Raw genomic sequence first — 17742 nt, 5'->3', positions numbered from 1 at the left:
GGAATAAAAAGTTTGATTACGAAATGCGCGGCGTTAAACTCAAAAGCGTTCAATGCGTCAAGGACTTGGGGGTCAAAATCGCGTCAAACCTCAAATTCTCACAGCAATGCATCGATGCAGCAAATAAAGCGAACAGAATGTTGGGCTTCATTAAAAGAAACTTTTTATTTAAGAATAAGATGTAATACTCCCGCTCTACAACAGTTTAGTCAGACCCCACTTGGAATATGCGGTACAGTTTGGTCTCCCCACCATGCAAAGGATATTGCTAAATTAGAAGGTGTTCAGCGTCGGGCAGCGAAAATTATCCCTTCCTTGCGCAACAAATCCTACGAAGAAAGGCTTTCTACCCTTAACATGTTCTCTCTTGAAAACGTCGCCTCCGAAGAAAACTGATCGAATGTTTTAAAATACTTAATGGTTTCACGAATGTAGACAGATCAACATTGTTTATGATCGATGACACTTTGCGCACGAGGAACAATGGCGTAAAACTCAGATGTAGACAAGTAAATTCAGACTGCACCAAATTTTTCTTCACCAACGTTGTAGTGCGAGAATGGAATAAGCTCCCATCATCAGTGGTCCAGTGTAACACGATTGACTCCTTCAAAAATAAGCTCGACCGTCACTTCCTTCAACTTAATATCAACTAGAGTAGAAATGCAACGTTTTGGAGTCTTCTGATTAATGTAAAATCACTTAGGTTTAAGGACAGACCACCAAGTCTGGACCATGGGGTCTGTGTGGTCTGATTTTCTATGTAAATCTATGTAAATCTCTCTCTCTCTCTCTCTCTCTCTCTCTCTCTCTCTCTCTCTCTCTCTCTCTCTCTCTCTCTCTCTCTCTCTCTCTCTCTCTCTCTCTCTCTTTCTTATTTACGTTCCTCCTTTCTTTCTTTTTGGTGATTTTCTTTTTCTCCTCTTTATTTCTTCCTCTCATTTTTTCTCTTTTCTTTCTCTTTCTTTTTTTTCTTTCTTATTTGTTTGCCTCGTTTCTTTCTTTTTCTTTTTGTTTTTCTATCAATTATTTTTTCCTTTCTCTCTTTTTTTCACTCTGTTTTTTCTCTCATTTTCCTTTCTTTTTTTCTCCTTGTTCTTGTCTTTCTTTCTCTTCCTTCTTTCTTTCTTTTCTTCGTCTTTCCTTTTTTCAGTTTCGTCTTTTTCTTTCTTTTTCTTTTTTTCCCTCCGTTTTTCTCTCTTTCATATTTTCCTTTTCTTTCTTTCCCTTCGTTTTGCTTTTCTTTTCTTCGTCTTTCCTTTTCAGTTGTCTTTTTCTTTGTTTCTGTGTCCTTTCTGTTTCTCTTTCTTTCTTTCTTTCTCTCTTTCTTTATTTCTTCCTTCACGTCTCCGTCCGTCGCTTCTTTTCTCTCTCTCGTTACAACATAAAAAAATAGGCTTCCTGAGTGATTCGTTAATGTCTTGGAATTCTTAAGCCATCATATCCTCTCTCTCTCTCTCTCTCTCTCTCTCTCTCTCTCTCTCTCTCTCTCTCTCTCTCTCTCTCTCTCTCTCTCTCTCTCTCTCTCTCTCTCTCTCTCTCTCTCTCTCTCTCTCTCTCAAACGCCCTAAAAAAAAATGAAATGAAAACAACGGGAGTGATTTTTCGAGTTTTCTTCTTTTCTTTCTTTCTTTTACAATGGCGAGGCTTTCCATGATTGTTTTATTTTGTTGTTGTTGTTTTTGTTATTTTTATTTTCCTTTTAATGACTTGAAGTTTTTTTTTGTTTGTTTGTTTGTGATTTCTTTCTTTTGTGTCCAGAATTATGTAAGGCGTATCAGAGAGAGAGAGAGAGGATATTTCCCTAGGGTAAGAGAAAGGAGAGGCGTTGATATATAACTCTCTCTCTCTCTCTCTCTCTCTCTCTCTCTCTCTCTCTCTCTCTCTCTCTCTCTCTCTCTCTCTCTCTCTCTCTCTCTCTCTCTCTCTCTCTCTCTCTCTAATTTGATAAAGGGGTTGTAATCTCGGTAAATCTCTACTCACCTTTCTTCCATTCTGAGCAGCAGCAGCAATAGTAGTAGTAGTAGTAGTAGTAGTAGTAGTAGTAGCAGTAGTAGTAGTAGTAGTAGTAGTGAGAGCAGTATAAATCGTTATGGTGGAAGATATCTTGTTATTCTTTCTTTCTTTTCTTCTTTTTTTCCTTTCTTTTTTTCCTTTCGTGAACGTCTTCAGAAGATGTCGAGTTTTTCTTTCTCTTTTTCTTTCTTGTTCGCCTTCAGTAAGAGTAATTAAGAAGATCAAAATCCTCTTACACTCTTCCTCTTGGGTCCTTCTTCCCTTCACAATAAGCTTTTAGACTCTTCCTCTTTATCAGCTTCGTTTCTCTCCTCTCCTTTTATATCTCTCAAGAGGATTACGGAGGAGGAGGAGAAAGAATGAGAGAGAGAGAGAGAGGAGACAATGCTTGTATGAGGCAGGACTAAGAAGGGCTGACCAATACGTGTGTGAGGCAGGCTGGCGGCTTTCTGGGAGTCGCGGGGGGAGTTCCTACCCGTACTCAGACGTTAGTTGGGCGCAGTTCAGGTCTAATGCTCCATCCCAAACTGTGCTCTCTCTCTCTCTCTCTCTCTCTCTCTCTCTCTCTCTCTCTCTCTCTCTCTCTCTCTCTCTCTCTCTCTCTCTCTCTCTCTCTCTCTTTATTTACGTGCCTCCTTTCTTTCTTTTTGGTGATTTTCTTTTTCTCCTCTTTTTTTCTTCCTTTTTTTTGTTTTCTTTCTTTTTTTCATTCTTTTTTTTATTTGCTTGCCTCGTTTTTTTCTTTTTCTTTTTGTCTTTCTATTTGGTCTTTTTCCTTTCTCTCTATTTCTCTCTTTCACTGTTTTTTTTCTCTTTCAAATTTTCCTTTTCTTTCTTTTTTCTTGTCCTTGTCTCTCTTTCTCTTCGTTTTTCTTCCTTTTTTCTTCGTCTTTCCCTCCTTCTTCCCCGTGTCCTGTTTCGTTATTTTTCCTTTCTTTCCCATTTTCTCTTTTTCTTCCTCTCTCCTCTTTGTTTCCTTCCCCTTTTCCTTTTTCTTTTCCTTTTCTCCTCTGTCTTTTTTTCCTTTTTTCTGTTTTTCTACATTCCTCTCTTCCTTTCTCCTTTCCTCTTTCCTCTTTGTTTCCTTCCCCTTTTCCTCTTTCTTTCCCTTTTCTCCTCTGTCTTTCTTTCCTTTTTTCTGTTTTTCTACTTTCCTCTCTTTTTTCTCCTTTCCTTTTTCCTCTTTCTTCTTTCCTCTTTGTTTCCTTCCCCTTTTCCTCTTTCTTTCCCTTTTCTCCTCTGTCATTCCTTTTTTTTCAGTTTTTCTACTTTCCTCTCTTCCTTTCTCCTTTCCTCTTTCCCTTTTCCTCTTTCCTCTTTGTTTCCTTTCCCTTTTCTTTTTCTTTCCCTTTTCTCCTCTATCTTTCTCTCCTTTTTTCTGTTTTTCTACTTTCCTCTCTTCCTTTCTCCTTTCCTCTTTCCTCTTTGTTTCTTTCCCCTTTTCCTCTTTCTTTCCCTTTTCTACTCTTTCTTTCTTTCCTTTTTTCAGTTTTTCTACTTTCCTCTCTTCCTTTCTCCTTTCCTCTTTCCCTTTTCCTCTTTCCTCTTTGTTTTCTTTCTCTTTTCTTTTTCTTTCCCTTTTCTCCTCTGTCTTTCTCTCCTTTTTTTCTGTTTTTCTACTTTCCTCTCTTCCTTTCTCCTTTCCTCTTTCCTTTTTCCTCTTTCCTCTTTGTTTCCTTCCCCTTTTCCTCTTTCTTTTCCTTTTCTCCTCTTTCTTTCTTTCCTTTTTTCTGTTTTTCTACTTTCCTCTCTTCCTTTCTCCTTTCCTTCTTTCTTTCCCCTTTCTCTTTTCTTCTTTTCATTTTCCTCTGTCTCTCCTTTTTTTCTGTGTTTCTACTTTCCTCTCTTCCTTTCCTCTTTCCTTATTTCTCTGTCGTCTCCTTTCCTGACTGCTAATATTTTCCTGTTTTCCACTTTCCCACTCTTCACTTTCCCTCTTTTCCTTCCCTTCCCATTTTAAGCATATTTTCCAATCTACATTTATATAATCATTACTTATTTTTCCTTCATCTAACATATATAATTAATCATCGCGGTAATTTCAGCCTGAATGTAACAGCTCTATGTCATATTTCCCGTACCTTTAGTATATCAAAAGTTATACTAAATCAATAACATGTAACTTCAATAAACATTTCATCTCTATCTATCTATTTATGTATCTTTCTATCTATCTATCTCGCAGAGGGATGGAGGAGGAGGAGCAGCCACTTTTATTAATCTTCGTTTAGTCTTCGTCAGAGCTCGCCGAATAATTCTTACACCACCTCGCGACACCCATTTAGTCTCCCTCACGCCCACCTCTAATAGTGAGTCAGTGGCCGTCATAGCTGGCTCATAATGACAACCTTGCACATTTGTTTATGATATTCAGTGGCAGAAGCGTGCGTAGGCCAGTCAGTCAGTTAATCACCTAGTCAGTCAGCCAGTCAGTCAGTTAATCATCCAGTCAGTCAGCCAGTCAATCAGTTAATCAACCAGTCAGTCAGGCAGTCAATCAGTTAATCATCCAGTCAGTCAACCAGTCAGTCAGTTAATCACCCAGTCAGTCAGCCAGTCAATCAGTTAATCACCCAGTCAGTCAACCAGTCAATCAGTTAATCAACCAGTCAGTCAGCCAGTCAATCAGTTAATCACCCAGTCAGTCAGCCTGTCAATCAGTTAATCACCCAGTCAGTCAGCCAGTCAGTCAGTTAATCATCCAGTCAGTCAGCCAGTCAATCAGTTAATCAACCAGTCAGTCAGGCAGTCAATCAGTTAATCACCCAGTCAGTCAACCAGTCAATCAGTTAATCATCCAGTCAGTCAACCAGTCAATCAGTTAATCACCCAGTCAGTCAACCAGTCAATCAGTTAATCATCCAGTCAGTCAACCAGTCAGTCAGCCAGCAAGTCAATCAGTCAAAAGATTAAAAAGGGGGTAAGTCGAGTTCTAATGAGTGTTTCCTTAGGTTCATGGTACAGAGGAAGGGTCAAACTACCACCAGGGTCATAAAACTACTTCTGGAAATGCCCACAACTCCAACGAAAGCCTTGTCAAATATGTGTTCTTGGGCCGCGAAATGTCTCATAATACGACCCTACGTCATTCTGCTTCATAATTACGCAGGCACGTTCGTTCTCAGCGCTTCGGGTCCACCACTGAACGATGCTTCCTCACGGCCAGCAGCATCATCGTTACCGCTCTTCGACCGTCTGCCCAACACTCTTGTAAACAGCTCGTCACCCAAGTTCACCTATTTGACAAGGCCTTCGTAGGAGTTGTGGGCATTTCCAAGAGTAGTTTTATGACCCTGGTGGTAGTCTGAGCCTTCCTCTGTACCGTGAACCTGAAGAAACACTCATTAGAACCCGATTGACCCCCTCTTTGACCTTTCGAAATAGCTGTTGTGAGAAGCGAGTGTCTTAATACCGACCTTTATTGGGGTTGGTATTTTCAGACACTTTCGCTCCTCACATCAGTTATTTCTAAAGGTCAAAGGGGGGATCAATCAGGTTCTAATAAGGGTTTTTTTTAGGCTCAGGGTACAGAAGAAGGGTCAAACTACCACCAGGGTCATAAAACTACCCCTGGAAATGCCCACAACTCCTACGAAAGCCTCTTCAATTATGTGTTCCTGGGGGGCGATTTGTCTTTTAATACGACTCCTAGTAAAACACTTTCCCTTCTCACATCAGTTATTTCTAAAGGTCAAAGTAGGGATCAATCGGATTCTAATGAGTGTTTCTTCAGGTTAATGGTACAGAGGAAGGGTCAAACCAGCACCAGGGTCATAAAACTACCCCTGGAAATGCCCACAACTCCTACGAAAGCCTTGTCAATTACGTGTTCTTGGGCTGCGATATCACCATAATGTGTCTTGGAGGTGTTTTTTTCATTACTCGTCAGCAATAAATGTTTTTCTATTCCATTTCCTTTCCTTCTCCTCTTTTTCCTTTCTTGATCGCCTTCAGTAAGAGTAACTAAGATGATCAGAGTTCTCTTACACTCTTCCTCTCATCCTCTAGTGATTTTCCCCGTGGTTTTCCCTTTCTTTCTCATTTTCTATTTTTTCCTCTTTCCTCTTTGTTTCCTTCCCCTTTTCTTGCCTCTTTCTTGCCCATCTCTTTTCCTCTTTTCTTCTCTTCTGTTTCTCTGTCTTTCTTTCCTTTTCTCTCTTTCTACTTTCCTCTCTTCCTTTCTCCTTTCCTCTTTCCTTCTTTTCCTTTCCTCTTCTTTCCCCTTTTCTGTGTCTTTCTTTCTCCTTTCATTTCTTTCCCTTTCCCCCTTTATCTCCCTTCTCCCTTTCTGTTTCCTTCTTCCTTTCTTTCCTCCTTCTCCCTTCCCTATTTCTTTCCTCACTTTTTACATACAGTTCAAATCCAGGTGGTCAAACGTAACAAGGTGAGCAAATACCAATCAGTCAATCAGCATTCCAGGTAACTAACGCTTCCTTACTTATCAATATCCCTCATTAACCTGTCCGTATTGAGGTCCACCTGCACCATATAGTAATCAAAGTTAATTACCGGAACAAAGCGCGTGGGAGGAAAGGTAAGATGAGCCTGGAACTAATTAATTCTCAGGTTAACTAGTTCGAAGGTACATTACGCAACAGGTTAATTATCGCAGAGGTCGGGCACCTTGAATGGACGGGCTGGCCTGGCCTCGGGTTGGTCTGCCTCAGAGAACAATGACATACCGACGAGGGAGGAGGAGGAGGAGGAGGAGGAGGAGGAGGAGGAGGAGGAGGAATGGGGAAGAAAGGGGATGAAGGAGGAGGAGGAGGAAATGAAGGAAGATGAATTAGGAGAAAGAGGTTAAGAGAGGAAAATAAAAGGATGAGGAGGAGGAAAAGGAGGAACATAAGAGAGAAAGGAAATAAGGAGGAGGAGGAGGAGGAGGAAAAGAAGGAAGAGGAGTTAGGAGAAAGAGGTTAAGAGAGGAAAATAAAAGGATGAGGAGGAAAAGGAGGAACATAAGAGAGAAAGGAAATAAGGAGGAGGAGGAAAAGAAGGAAGATGAATTAGGAGAAAGAGGTTAAGAGAGGAAAATAAAAGGATGAGGAGGAAAAGAAGGTACATAAGAGAGAAAGGAAATAAGGAGGAGGAGGAAAAGAAGGAAGAGGAATTAGGAGAAAGAGGTTAAGAGAGGAAAGAAAAGGATGAGGAGGAGAAAGAGGAGAAAAAAGGAGGAACCTAAAGGAGAGAAAGGAAAGGAGGAGGAGGAGGAGGAGGAGGAGGAGGAGAAGGAGCAGGAGAGAAAGGAGAATAGGGGAGAGAGGAGAAGAAAGGAGGAGAAGGAGGAGGAAGAATAGAGTAAAAGAGGAGAGAAAGGAGAAATTGAGAGGAACATGGAAGAGAAAGGAAAGGAGGAAAAGAGAAAATAGAATGGAGTGGAAAATGGAGAAGAAGAAAACGAAGAAGAAAAAAAGAAGAAGAAGAAGAAGAAGAAGAAGAAGAAGAAGAAGAAGAAGAAGAAGAAGAAGAAGAAGAAGAAGAAGAAGAAGAAGAAGAAGAAGACAATAAGAGGGTAACAGGACGAAAACACAGGCCAAGAATTAATCGATTTTCTTTACGTAATAACAAGTGTGTGTGTGTGTGTGTGTGTGTGTGTGTGTGTGTGTGTGTGTAAGTATTTCACCACACGCTTCTAAGTTAAATAAGGTCCAGAAAATGAAACTCTTACGCCATCTGGTGAAATGTACAGAAAAAAAAGATTGGGTTGTCTATCATAAATAAAATATATGAATAAATAAAAATAAGTATAAATAAAAGTTGAGTTATCTGTCGTAAATAATTTCTTAACACTAACTTAGGTTTGAAATTGGTTACGAAGATTTTTATTATTATTATTATTATTATTATTATTATTATTATTATAATTATTATTGTTATTGTTATTGTTATTATTATTATTATTATTATTATTATTATTATTATTATTATTATTATCATTTAAGTACGTATCTCCTTTTTTCTTCATTCTTATTCTTTGTTATTATTTTTGTTTTGTTTTTTGTATTTTCTTTTTTAATTCTTTTTTTTTATTTTTATCTTCATTGTTTTGGTATTTCCCATTTTCTTTCCTCTCTTTTTTCTTTTTTTCTTTCCCCATTTCTCTTTCTCTCCCATTTCCTCTTCCTTTCTCTCTTTGTTCTTTCCTTCTTTCCTCCTCCTTTCTTTTATTTCCCTTTTTCCTTTTCATTTCTTTTCTTTAACTTTTTTTTCCTTCTTAACTTTTTCTGACTTTATTTCCTTTACTTTTTATTACATTTTCTTCTATTATTATTATTTTTCCTTTAGTATCCCCTTAAATTTATTCTTCCCTCCTCGCTATCTATCAGTATTATCCTCTCAGTCTCCCCTTTTCTTCTTTAATCCATATATTTCGTTATCATCATTATTCTCTATTATCCTTTTTCTTCTCCTCCTCCCTCCTCTCCTCTCGTCCATTCTTTACATAATCGTATCGTAGAAAATGGGATCTTGGATGGCAAACAGAAAACGGGGTGAGGATCATTTTGGGTATTAGAGAAAACGAGATTTGTAAGGGGGGATTATTTTTTTTTTTTTTTTTTTTTACTGTCGTTTATATTAATGTTGAGAGAGAAGGAAAAAGATATATATGGATGAGAGCTAGACGATCAGGAATTATTAGATATTGTCCATTTTTCCTTCATTTATTCCTTCAATATTTTCTTTATCTTCTTTTAATTTGTGCTATCCCATCATTTGGCATTTCATCTTCCTCTTTGTTTCTGTTTCCTTCACAATTTTCCTTTTCCTTCTTTCCTTCCTTCCTTCTTCTCTCTTCATTTTCTTCTTAACACTATACAATCCTATCATTTTAACATCCTTCATCTTCCCCTTTATTCTCCTTTTCCATAATCATGTTCCCTTTCCTTTTCCTTCCTTCCTTCATCTCTCTTCTTTTTCTTCTTTAAACTCTACATTCCCATCATTTTAACATCCTTCATCTTCCCCTTTATTCTCCTTTTCCTTCATCGTGTTCCCTTTTCTTCCTTCCTTCCTTCATCTCTCTTCTTTTTCTTCTTTAAACTCTACTATCATTATCTCATTTTAACATCCATCTTTCTCTTATTCTCCTTTTCCTTCACTATGTCCCTTTCCTTCCTTCCTTCATCTCTCTTCTTTTTCTTCTTTAAACTCTACAATCCTATCATTTTAACATTCTTCGTCTTTCCCCTTATTCTCATTTTCCTTCATTATGTTCTCTTTCCTTCCTTCCTTCATCTCTCTTCCTTTTCTTCTTTAAACTCTACATTCCTATCATTTTAACACCCTTCTACTATAGAATGGATATCAAAATGTTAGAATCGGTGCAGAGGAGGATGACTAAGATGATTCAGGGGTTGAGAAACTTGCCATACGAGGGAAGACTCAAACAGTTAAACTTGCATTCTCTAGAAAGGGGAAGGGTGCGTGGAGACATGATCGAGGTTTATAAATGGATGAAGGGCTTTAATAAGGGAGACATTCATAAGGTTTTGTTGGTAAGAGAACCGGGTAGGACACGAAGTAACGGGTTTAAACTGGATAAATTCAGATTCAACAGGGACATAGGCAAAAATTGGTTTACTAACAGGGTGGTGGATGAGTGGAATAGGCTTAGCAGTCATGTGGTGAGTGCCAATACAATTGTCACATTCAAAAATAGACTAGATAAATTCATGGACAGCGATATTAGGTGGGGTTAGATACACGGGAGCTTAGGGTCAAAGGAGCTGCCTCGTACAGGCCTACCGGCCTCTTGCAGACTCCTGCGTTCTTATGTTCGTCTTTCTCCTGTTCTCCTTTCCCTTCATTCCTTCCTATCCTTTTTATCTTCATCTATTACTTATTCTCTGTTTTCTTCACTTTATGTTCCTTTCCCTTCCTTAATTCCTTCCCATTTCCTTTTCTTACTTGTCTTTCATCTCTAACGAACGCCATTCCTTTCTTTTTTTATCTCTTTCTCTTCTCCTTTTTTTCAGTTCCTTCATTTCCTCTTCTCTTCTCTCTTTCTCCATTCTTTATTTCTCCATTCGTTTCTCCGATTTCTTTCTCCATTCTCTACTCCTTCATTCTGATTTCCTCTGTCTCATTCTTCATTCTTTATTTCTTCATTCACTTATTTTCTCTCTCCCTTTCCCTTCTTTCTCTTCTTCATTCGCTTATTCTCTGTCTATTCTTCCCTTCTCTATTCCCTCCTTCGTTTATCGTCTCTCTCTTCCTCCTCCCTTCACTTCTTCAGCCAAGGGATCAAGGGTCATTTAAGAGGGGCCCATAATGCTCTCTGCCAGTAAGGAAAGAGGCGTGAGAGGGAGAGGATGTCCGTCACCTCGCTGGTCATTTATTGTGTTGGTAAGAATGCTTTAGTTTGCCTTTCAAGGGGACGGTTTTCTGAGCTTATTTTTTATTTATTTCTTTGTCTGATTGTTATTTATGAGTTTCGAGTGTTTGTATAGGTTATTTATTGTGTAGTTTTCGTATTCCGTTGGTTTATATAATTGTGACGTTGTTGTTTATGTAAGAACGAAGAAAATAGAGTGAGGTCGTGAAAAAGAAAACGGGCCAAGGATATTTTTGATGTGTTAGAGAAAACGTAATTTTGAGGGGGACTAAGCCATCATTCAGTGTGTGTGTGTGTGAGAGAGAGAGAGAGAGAGAGAGAGAGAGAGAGAGAGAGAGAGAGAGAGAGAGAGAGAGAGAGAATCATGATGACGAAGCACAATGAATATATAACAGCAATCTCTCTCTCTCTCTCTCTCTCTCTCTCTCTCTCTCTCTCTCTCTCTCTCGCTCTCTCTCTCTCTCTCACTCTCTCTCTCTCTCTCTCTCGCTCTCTCATTGATCTTGCTCTGCTTCCTCTTCCTCTCCTCCTTCGTCCCTCCTTCACTTTCCTTTCCTCCAATTTATATAACTTAGTTTCCTCCTCCTCCTCCTCCTCCTCCTTCTCCACAGAAAGGCGTCGAACATCAACAACAGATTAGGCACACCTCTGCCAGGACGAGGACGTTTCGTTCGCAAGTCAGTGGGATCATTTCTATGATATCCCCGACCTTTTCCGTCCTGACGGTCTTCACCAAATGCGATTAGCTCGCTTTTCCGTTGGGTGGGTTGCTGAACGAGAAGTGCTGGCCTCAAAAACTCCGAGCGCGGGAGGGCACCAAGTATCGTAAACAACCAACAGTAGGGACCGCTCAATGCGATTACACTCGAACGAGGAGGTACTTTATACTCAAAAAACTCCGGCGGCGGGAAAGCACCGTATATCAGCAACCACCAACCAGTAGGGGCCGCTCACCACCAGGCCCAAGGCCCCCAAACAAAAACACAAGCAGACTACTGTGCCTCGAGCTAGGCACTAGTAAAAGGACATTTCTGTCCTTTACAACGCGCAGGCTTAATACCCAAACAGGATGTTACCCTATTGCCTATGTTGACGTAGAAAGTCCGGACGTGATTGCCATCACCGAAACGTGAGCCGCCTCTGACCACCTAATGACCGAGTTCTCAATTCCGGGATGCGAGAGCTTCTACAAAAACAGACTTCTCAAGAAAGGAGGAGGTGTTATCTATTACGTCAAACAAATACCCTGCCGTGGAAATAACCAAAGGAGACTCAGAGAAATATGACACTGTATATGTTGAACTAGAGACTAGCAAGCACAACAAAATAACGATTGGAACCGTTTACAGACCTCCAAAGCAACAAGCAGCGGACGACGAAGCGCTGTACGAAGAAATCCACACCGTAACGCAAAATAAACAATCAGTCATTATCGGGGACTTTAACTGTTCCAACATTGACTGGACCACGATGATTGGAGATCGGGAGGGTAACAGATTGCTCGAAATGTTAGAGGACACTTTTCTTACTCAGATTGTTACCCAACCGACGAGGGAAAATAACTTATTAGACCTAGTACTCGTGAGTGATTCAGATCTCACACGTGAACGTCAAGTCGGCGAAAAACTGGATGGTTGCGACCATCACCTAATCCGCCTAAAGATCAGAACAGATCATGAACTCACCGAAAACACGTCCAAGATTCCAGACTACAAAAAAGCCAATTTTAACTTCGCTCGTGAGCTGCTAACCCAGACAACTTGGGACAGTGGCGTATATAGATCCATGGAGAGGGGGGGGCCACAGTCACCCGGCCCATAGGAATAAATCTAGGATTTTTCAATGTGTGAGCAGCGACCAAAACGAGCCTCTAGAGTTGGGGGTTTGGTGAATATTTTTTAAAATGAAGCATTTTAAGGGTTACTTTGTAGTCTCAAGATCGGTATATTGCACAATTAATATATATTAATGGTAAACCAATTTAAAGAAGCTTACGTATACCTATACATACCGGGTAAAATAAAATTACAGTTTTGAACAATTTGTATTTGGAAACAAAAAACATAAAAAATATATATATATATATATATATATATATATATATATATATATATATATATATATATATATATATTAGAGCAGCGAGTAGCAGGCTTTTTTATTAATGTTTACTTTTTGTGCCCTTGAGCTGTCTCCTTGTAAGCAAAAAAAAAAAAAAAAAATAAATATATATATATATATATATATATATATATATATATATATATATATATATATATATATATATATATATATATATATATATATATTGTGTGTGTGTGTGTGTGTGTGTGTGTGTGTGTGTGTGTGTGTGTGTGTAAAAGTAGAGTCTATATAAATATATACTACAATATAATGAAAAAAAGTTATTAAATTATACTTACATTCACGATACTGCCACTGGACTTTCTAGAAGGATGTTTGGGTCTAATCTGCGAGAACATCATTTCTTTCATTTTCTGAGTATTTGGCAAAGTATCTTGACCTTGCACAAGAATAATGTTTAACCAAAGACGATGTCACATCAAAGGTTGAGGGAAAGCTTTCAGAAGTTTTGATAATTGATTCCAATGTCTTTACAGACGTCAATGGTCAGCCGTCTGTCTGTCTGTCTGCCTCTGAATTTTTCCCCTACGTTCCCCTACGAAAAGACGATTTTCACCGTAGGTGCCCCCTACTCACTCCCTACAAAGCCCTGAAATCCCCTACCGTAGGGATTTTCCCCTACGCGTGGCAACACTGACTTAGCTCCTCCGGCGGCCCGCTCCTGAAACCGACCAGCCAATAGGAACATGAAAATCTGGTAATCTCTGAATTCTGATTGGCTCGTGCTCCTCCCCAGGCCTTCCATTCCTAGAAACTAGAGCTTTCATAAAAGTCAGCCGATGTCAGCAAACTGTCATCGGATCCCACCTCTTCGCTCTTCTCTTCACTCATTTTTAGATCAGGAAAACACATTTCTCCAGTCTATTATTATTTTCTTCTATCAGTTTAAGAACGGAATTAACTAATGTAGTATGTAATGAGAACACTGTTTTATGGGCTGGTTTTCTTATGATAGAAAACGTATGGAGAAGTAATGCAGGAAAGAGAACGGAAAATTGTAGGGGCTCTATGGGGATCTATTCTATTTATAATAGCTAAATAATTTAGCTATTATAAATAGGTCCCCATCAGCCTAAATATGAGTTTAATGTAAGAAGGGGCCTCTGAAGGGCACATTACTGATGTTGAAGACTTGGAGAACTAATAATCAATATCAATAAAAAAAAAAAAAATTCGCCAAATTTTAACAGGATAAAAAAAAAAAAAAAACTGAACCAAAAGGGGGGGCCATGGCCGAGTGGCCCCCCCCCTATATACGCCGGTGACTTGGGAACCCATGAACCTCACTCCGGTGGACGACGCGTGGAACGGCTTTAAGAACAAACTCCTGGAGGTAGAGAGAACGACTGTTTCCATGAAGACAAGGAGAACAAATAATGCCACAAGCACACCATGGATGACTACCCAAGTTCGACGGGCGATTAATTTGAAGAGAAAATACAACTTGCTAAAGGAAAACAGCACTGACGAGGCACGCGAACAGTACCGTCAAAGCCTCAGAGCTTGCAGAACACTCATTCGCCAGCGTAAACGCGACTATGAAAAGCAAATTGCACGCGAAGCCAAGTCCAACCCGAAAAAGTTCTTCACGTATATAAGAACCAAAAAGAAGACAAAAAGCAATATCGGTCCCCTAAAAGATGAAAGTGACGTACTAACACAGGACAGTAGACAAATGGTCGAAATCCTAAACAGGAACTTCGCGTCTGTGTTCACGGTCGAGAATACCCAGTCCGTACCCGAGAGCCCTACCCCACCGATGGGAATCACTCCCCTAGAAATTGGCACATCGACGAACGGGATGTGAAAAAGTACCTAGACAAACTCGAGACAAACAAGTCCACCGGACCCGACGACTTGTCACCCAGGCTGCTCAAGGGACTCAAGCAGCAAATCCTCAAGCCACTCACCGCCATCTACAATCTGTCACTACAACAAAACAAAGTCCCGAAAGACTGGAAACAAGCGAACGTAACACCGATCTACAAAAAGGGAGACAAAAGTGTGGCCTTAAACTACAGACCAATCAGCTTGACCTCAGTGGCGGGAAAAATCCTCGAGAAAATCATTAGAGACAAACTCGTTAGGTTCCTTGAAGACAACAACATCATTTCCGATGCTCAGCACGGTTTCAGGAACAAGCGCTCATGCTTAACCAATTTATTGGGCTTCTTCCAAGGTATCTATGAAAACTGGGATAATCATATCCCTAGTGATGTTATATATCTAGACTTTCAGAAAGCCTTTGACGAAGTGCCACATGAAAGACTCCTCAAGAAACTTAAGTCGGCGGGATTAGGCGACGATCTGACAGCGTGGATCAAAGACTGGCTCACTGGAAGAAAACAACGAGTTGTACTCAACGGACAGGCCTCCGAGTGGCTCCCGGTCACAAGTGGAGTGCCACAGGGGTCAGTGCTGGGACCCATACTTTTCATCATATATATCAACGACCTAGAACTAGGATTAAAATCCAATCTTTCAAAATTTGCCGACGACACAAAGGTGGGTGGGAAGGCCCTCACGACGGCAGACTGCGAAATTATCCAGAGAGACCTGGACGAGATCACTCATTGGTCATAAAAATGGCAGATGTCCTTCAACACTACCAAATGTAAAGTAATGCATATCGGATCCAGAAACAGCAACCACATATACCACATGGGTGGCGAACCACTACATGTTGTGCAAGAGGAAAGAGACCTCGGGGTCACCATCAGCAGTGACTTGAAACAAACAAAACACTGCAAGTCCGCCTGTAAGAAAGCCAATACAATGCTTGGGTTCATATCGAGGAACTTCGAATACAAGACGCCGGGAGTTATGTTATCCTTGTATAATTCGCTGGAAAGGCCCCACCTGGAATACGCCGTGCAATTCTGGTCTTCTAATTACAGGAAAGACATTGAATTACTTGAGAGAGTACAGCGCCGCGCCACGAAGATGATACCATCACTGAGGACGAAACCCTATGAAGAACGACTCGAGCGACTCAACCTCTTCACGTTGGAAAAGAGACGACTGCGGGGAGACATGATACAAGTATTTAAGTACCTGAACAAGCTCAGCAACGTTGATCACTCCAAACTCTTCACGCTACAAACTAACCTGAGAACAAGAAACAACGGAAAAACAATTCAAGCAAAGCAATGCAATACCGACATCGGCAGGAGTTACTTCTCGAATAGAGTTGTTCGCCACTGGAACAGCCTTCCTGCAGAAGTGGTTAGCGCAGAGACCATCAACTCCTTCAAGAAACGCATTGATCGCCACTTTGCTGCAACGGGTGTGAACTGAACATTCCCAAGAGTAGGTACACAAGTGCTTTAATCCTTCCCTGAAAGCCACTCCTATGGCAAACAGATTGATTAAATCACTGAACGCAGGCAGCCTAGTAATGAGCCAACAGGCTTTCTGCTGCCTGCTAGTCCATGTTTCCATGTTTCCATGTTTCCTCCTCCTCTTTATCCTTCAGCAAGAGAGAATTGCACACACACACACACACACACACACACACACACACACACACACACACACACACACACACACACACACACACACACACACACACACACACACATTAAAGTTGTCCTGACCTTACATAATTTCTCACCTCGCCAACAGGTAAACAAGGTCATGAGGCCAGCAGGTAACTCAGGTGCTTCAGGGTCATTAGGTCAACAGGTAAGGTCAAGGTAATTAGGTCAGAACAGATGAGTGAAGCTAAGGTAGATTTTGTTTTTGTTTTTTTCGTTCTGTTCTCTCTCTCTCTCTCTCTCTCTCTCTCTCTCTCTCTCAGCGTGATCGAATTTCTTTGTTTTTGTAATTCATTGATTGGCTATTCACGCCCTATTACCTCCTCCTCCTCCTCCTCCTCCTCCTCTTCCTCCTCCTCCTCCTCCTCCTCCTCCTCCTTTCTTTCACTTTCTCCCCAGTACATTTTTTTTTCTCTTCTCCTCTCTTCTTTCTATCTAATATTCTTCCAACTCTTCCATATGACTTTCTTTTCTCTCCTTTTTCATCTATGTAAGTGTCTGTCCTTCTGATTACCTGTCTATGTCTATGTCTTTTTTAATGCTTCGTGTGTGTCTGTTAACCTGGAGGGTGACGAAGTTGCGTGCTGGGGCTTTGATGGTGTGTTTAAGTGTCATCTGTATTGAGGGAATGGGGGAGAGTGACAGAGTTGCGCACTGAGGCATTGATCGCGTGTTTAAAGGTCATCTGCAGCGGGGGAATGAAGGAGGGTGTTTTTTTTTTTTTTTTTTTTTTTTGCAACAAAGGAGACCGCTCAAAGGCACAAAAAAAGGAAACAAAAATAAATATAAAAAAAAGCCCGCTACTCGCTGCTCCTAAACAGAATCAAAAGAAGAAAAAAAAAGTCTTTCTCTGCACCGGTTCATCTCACTAATCGTACAGAAAACCACAGACGTAAAGAAAACACTCCTCAGAACCCGACTAACCTTTGTAGCCTTGAGAACCGAAATCGTTACCAACATGACCATTAAAACCTCCTTAGTGACCTTGAGAACCGAAATCGTTACCAATATGAACTTTAACACCTTCTTTGTGGCTTTGAGAACCCCGAAATCGTTACCAACATGAACATTAATAACCTCCTTTGTATCCTTGAGAACCAAAATCGATACCAACATGAACATTAGCAAGAAAGAAAATCGTAAAGAAATCCACGAACGTAAGGAAACCACTCCTGAGAACCCAACTAACCTTTGTGGCCTTGAGAACCAGAATCGTTACCAACATGACCATCAATAGAAAACGAAGGTCAACACTCACACTTTGATATGGTCCAGGTCCTGACTCTCATCCTGGCGTAACCTCCGGGTCTCCTCCTCGGTCTGGGCGTCACTGGGGTTGTTCCTGTAGGCGGGGGCTGGGCGTGAGGGCGTGGGGGAGGGCGTGGGCTGTGCAGGGTGGTTCAGGGTGATACTGCCGGATGAGCCCCAATTGTGCATGATAGAGAAAAACCGTTTTGGGGCCTGTAAGAGAGAGAGAGAGGGTGAGTGAGTGGGAGAGAATGACAGGTGAGGAGATGGAGAAAGTAATGCAACGAGGAATAAGAGAAGGAGGAAAGGAGTATTGTTTGTGGGCGTAGAAAAGATAACAGAGAAGAGAAGAATAAGTGATCGCGTGAATGAATGAGAAAGAGAGAAGAGATTGTGTGATAAAAGGAGGAAGAAAAGAAAGACGAAAGAAGTGAAAGAGGAAGAGAAAGGAAAATGAGGGAG

The 17742-nt window shown here is 40.6% G+C and overlaps 1 protein-coding gene across 1 annotated transcript in view; it reads right to left on the bottom strand.

Annotated features, from left to right (window-relative positions):
* LOC126987460 (ATP-binding cassette sub-family C member 5-like) overlaps nucleotides 1-17493 on the bottom strand; it is a gene marked incomplete at its 5' end in the record, with an annotated part of 64605 nt that extends 47112 nt beyond the window's left edge. The window contains one exon of the mRNA XM_050844426.1: nucleotides 17291-17493. Within this exon, the coding sequence (XP_050700383.1) occupies nucleotides 17291-17493 (203 nt within the window). The remainder of the gene's footprint in view (nucleotides 1-17290) is intronic.
* Between the last annotated feature and the right edge of the window lie 249 nt (nucleotides 17494-17742).

Source organism: Eriocheir sinensis, chromosome 65 (assembly GCF_024679095.1).
Source record: "Eriocheir sinensis breed Jianghai 21 chromosome 65, ASM2467909v1, whole genome shotgun sequence".
NCBI classification, from domain to species: Eukaryota; Metazoa; Arthropoda; class Malacostraca; order Decapoda; family Varunidae; genus Eriocheir; species Eriocheir sinensis.
The sequence above is the reverse complement of the archived record's forward strand: the minus strand, read 5'-3'. Positions and strand labels throughout refer to the sequence as shown.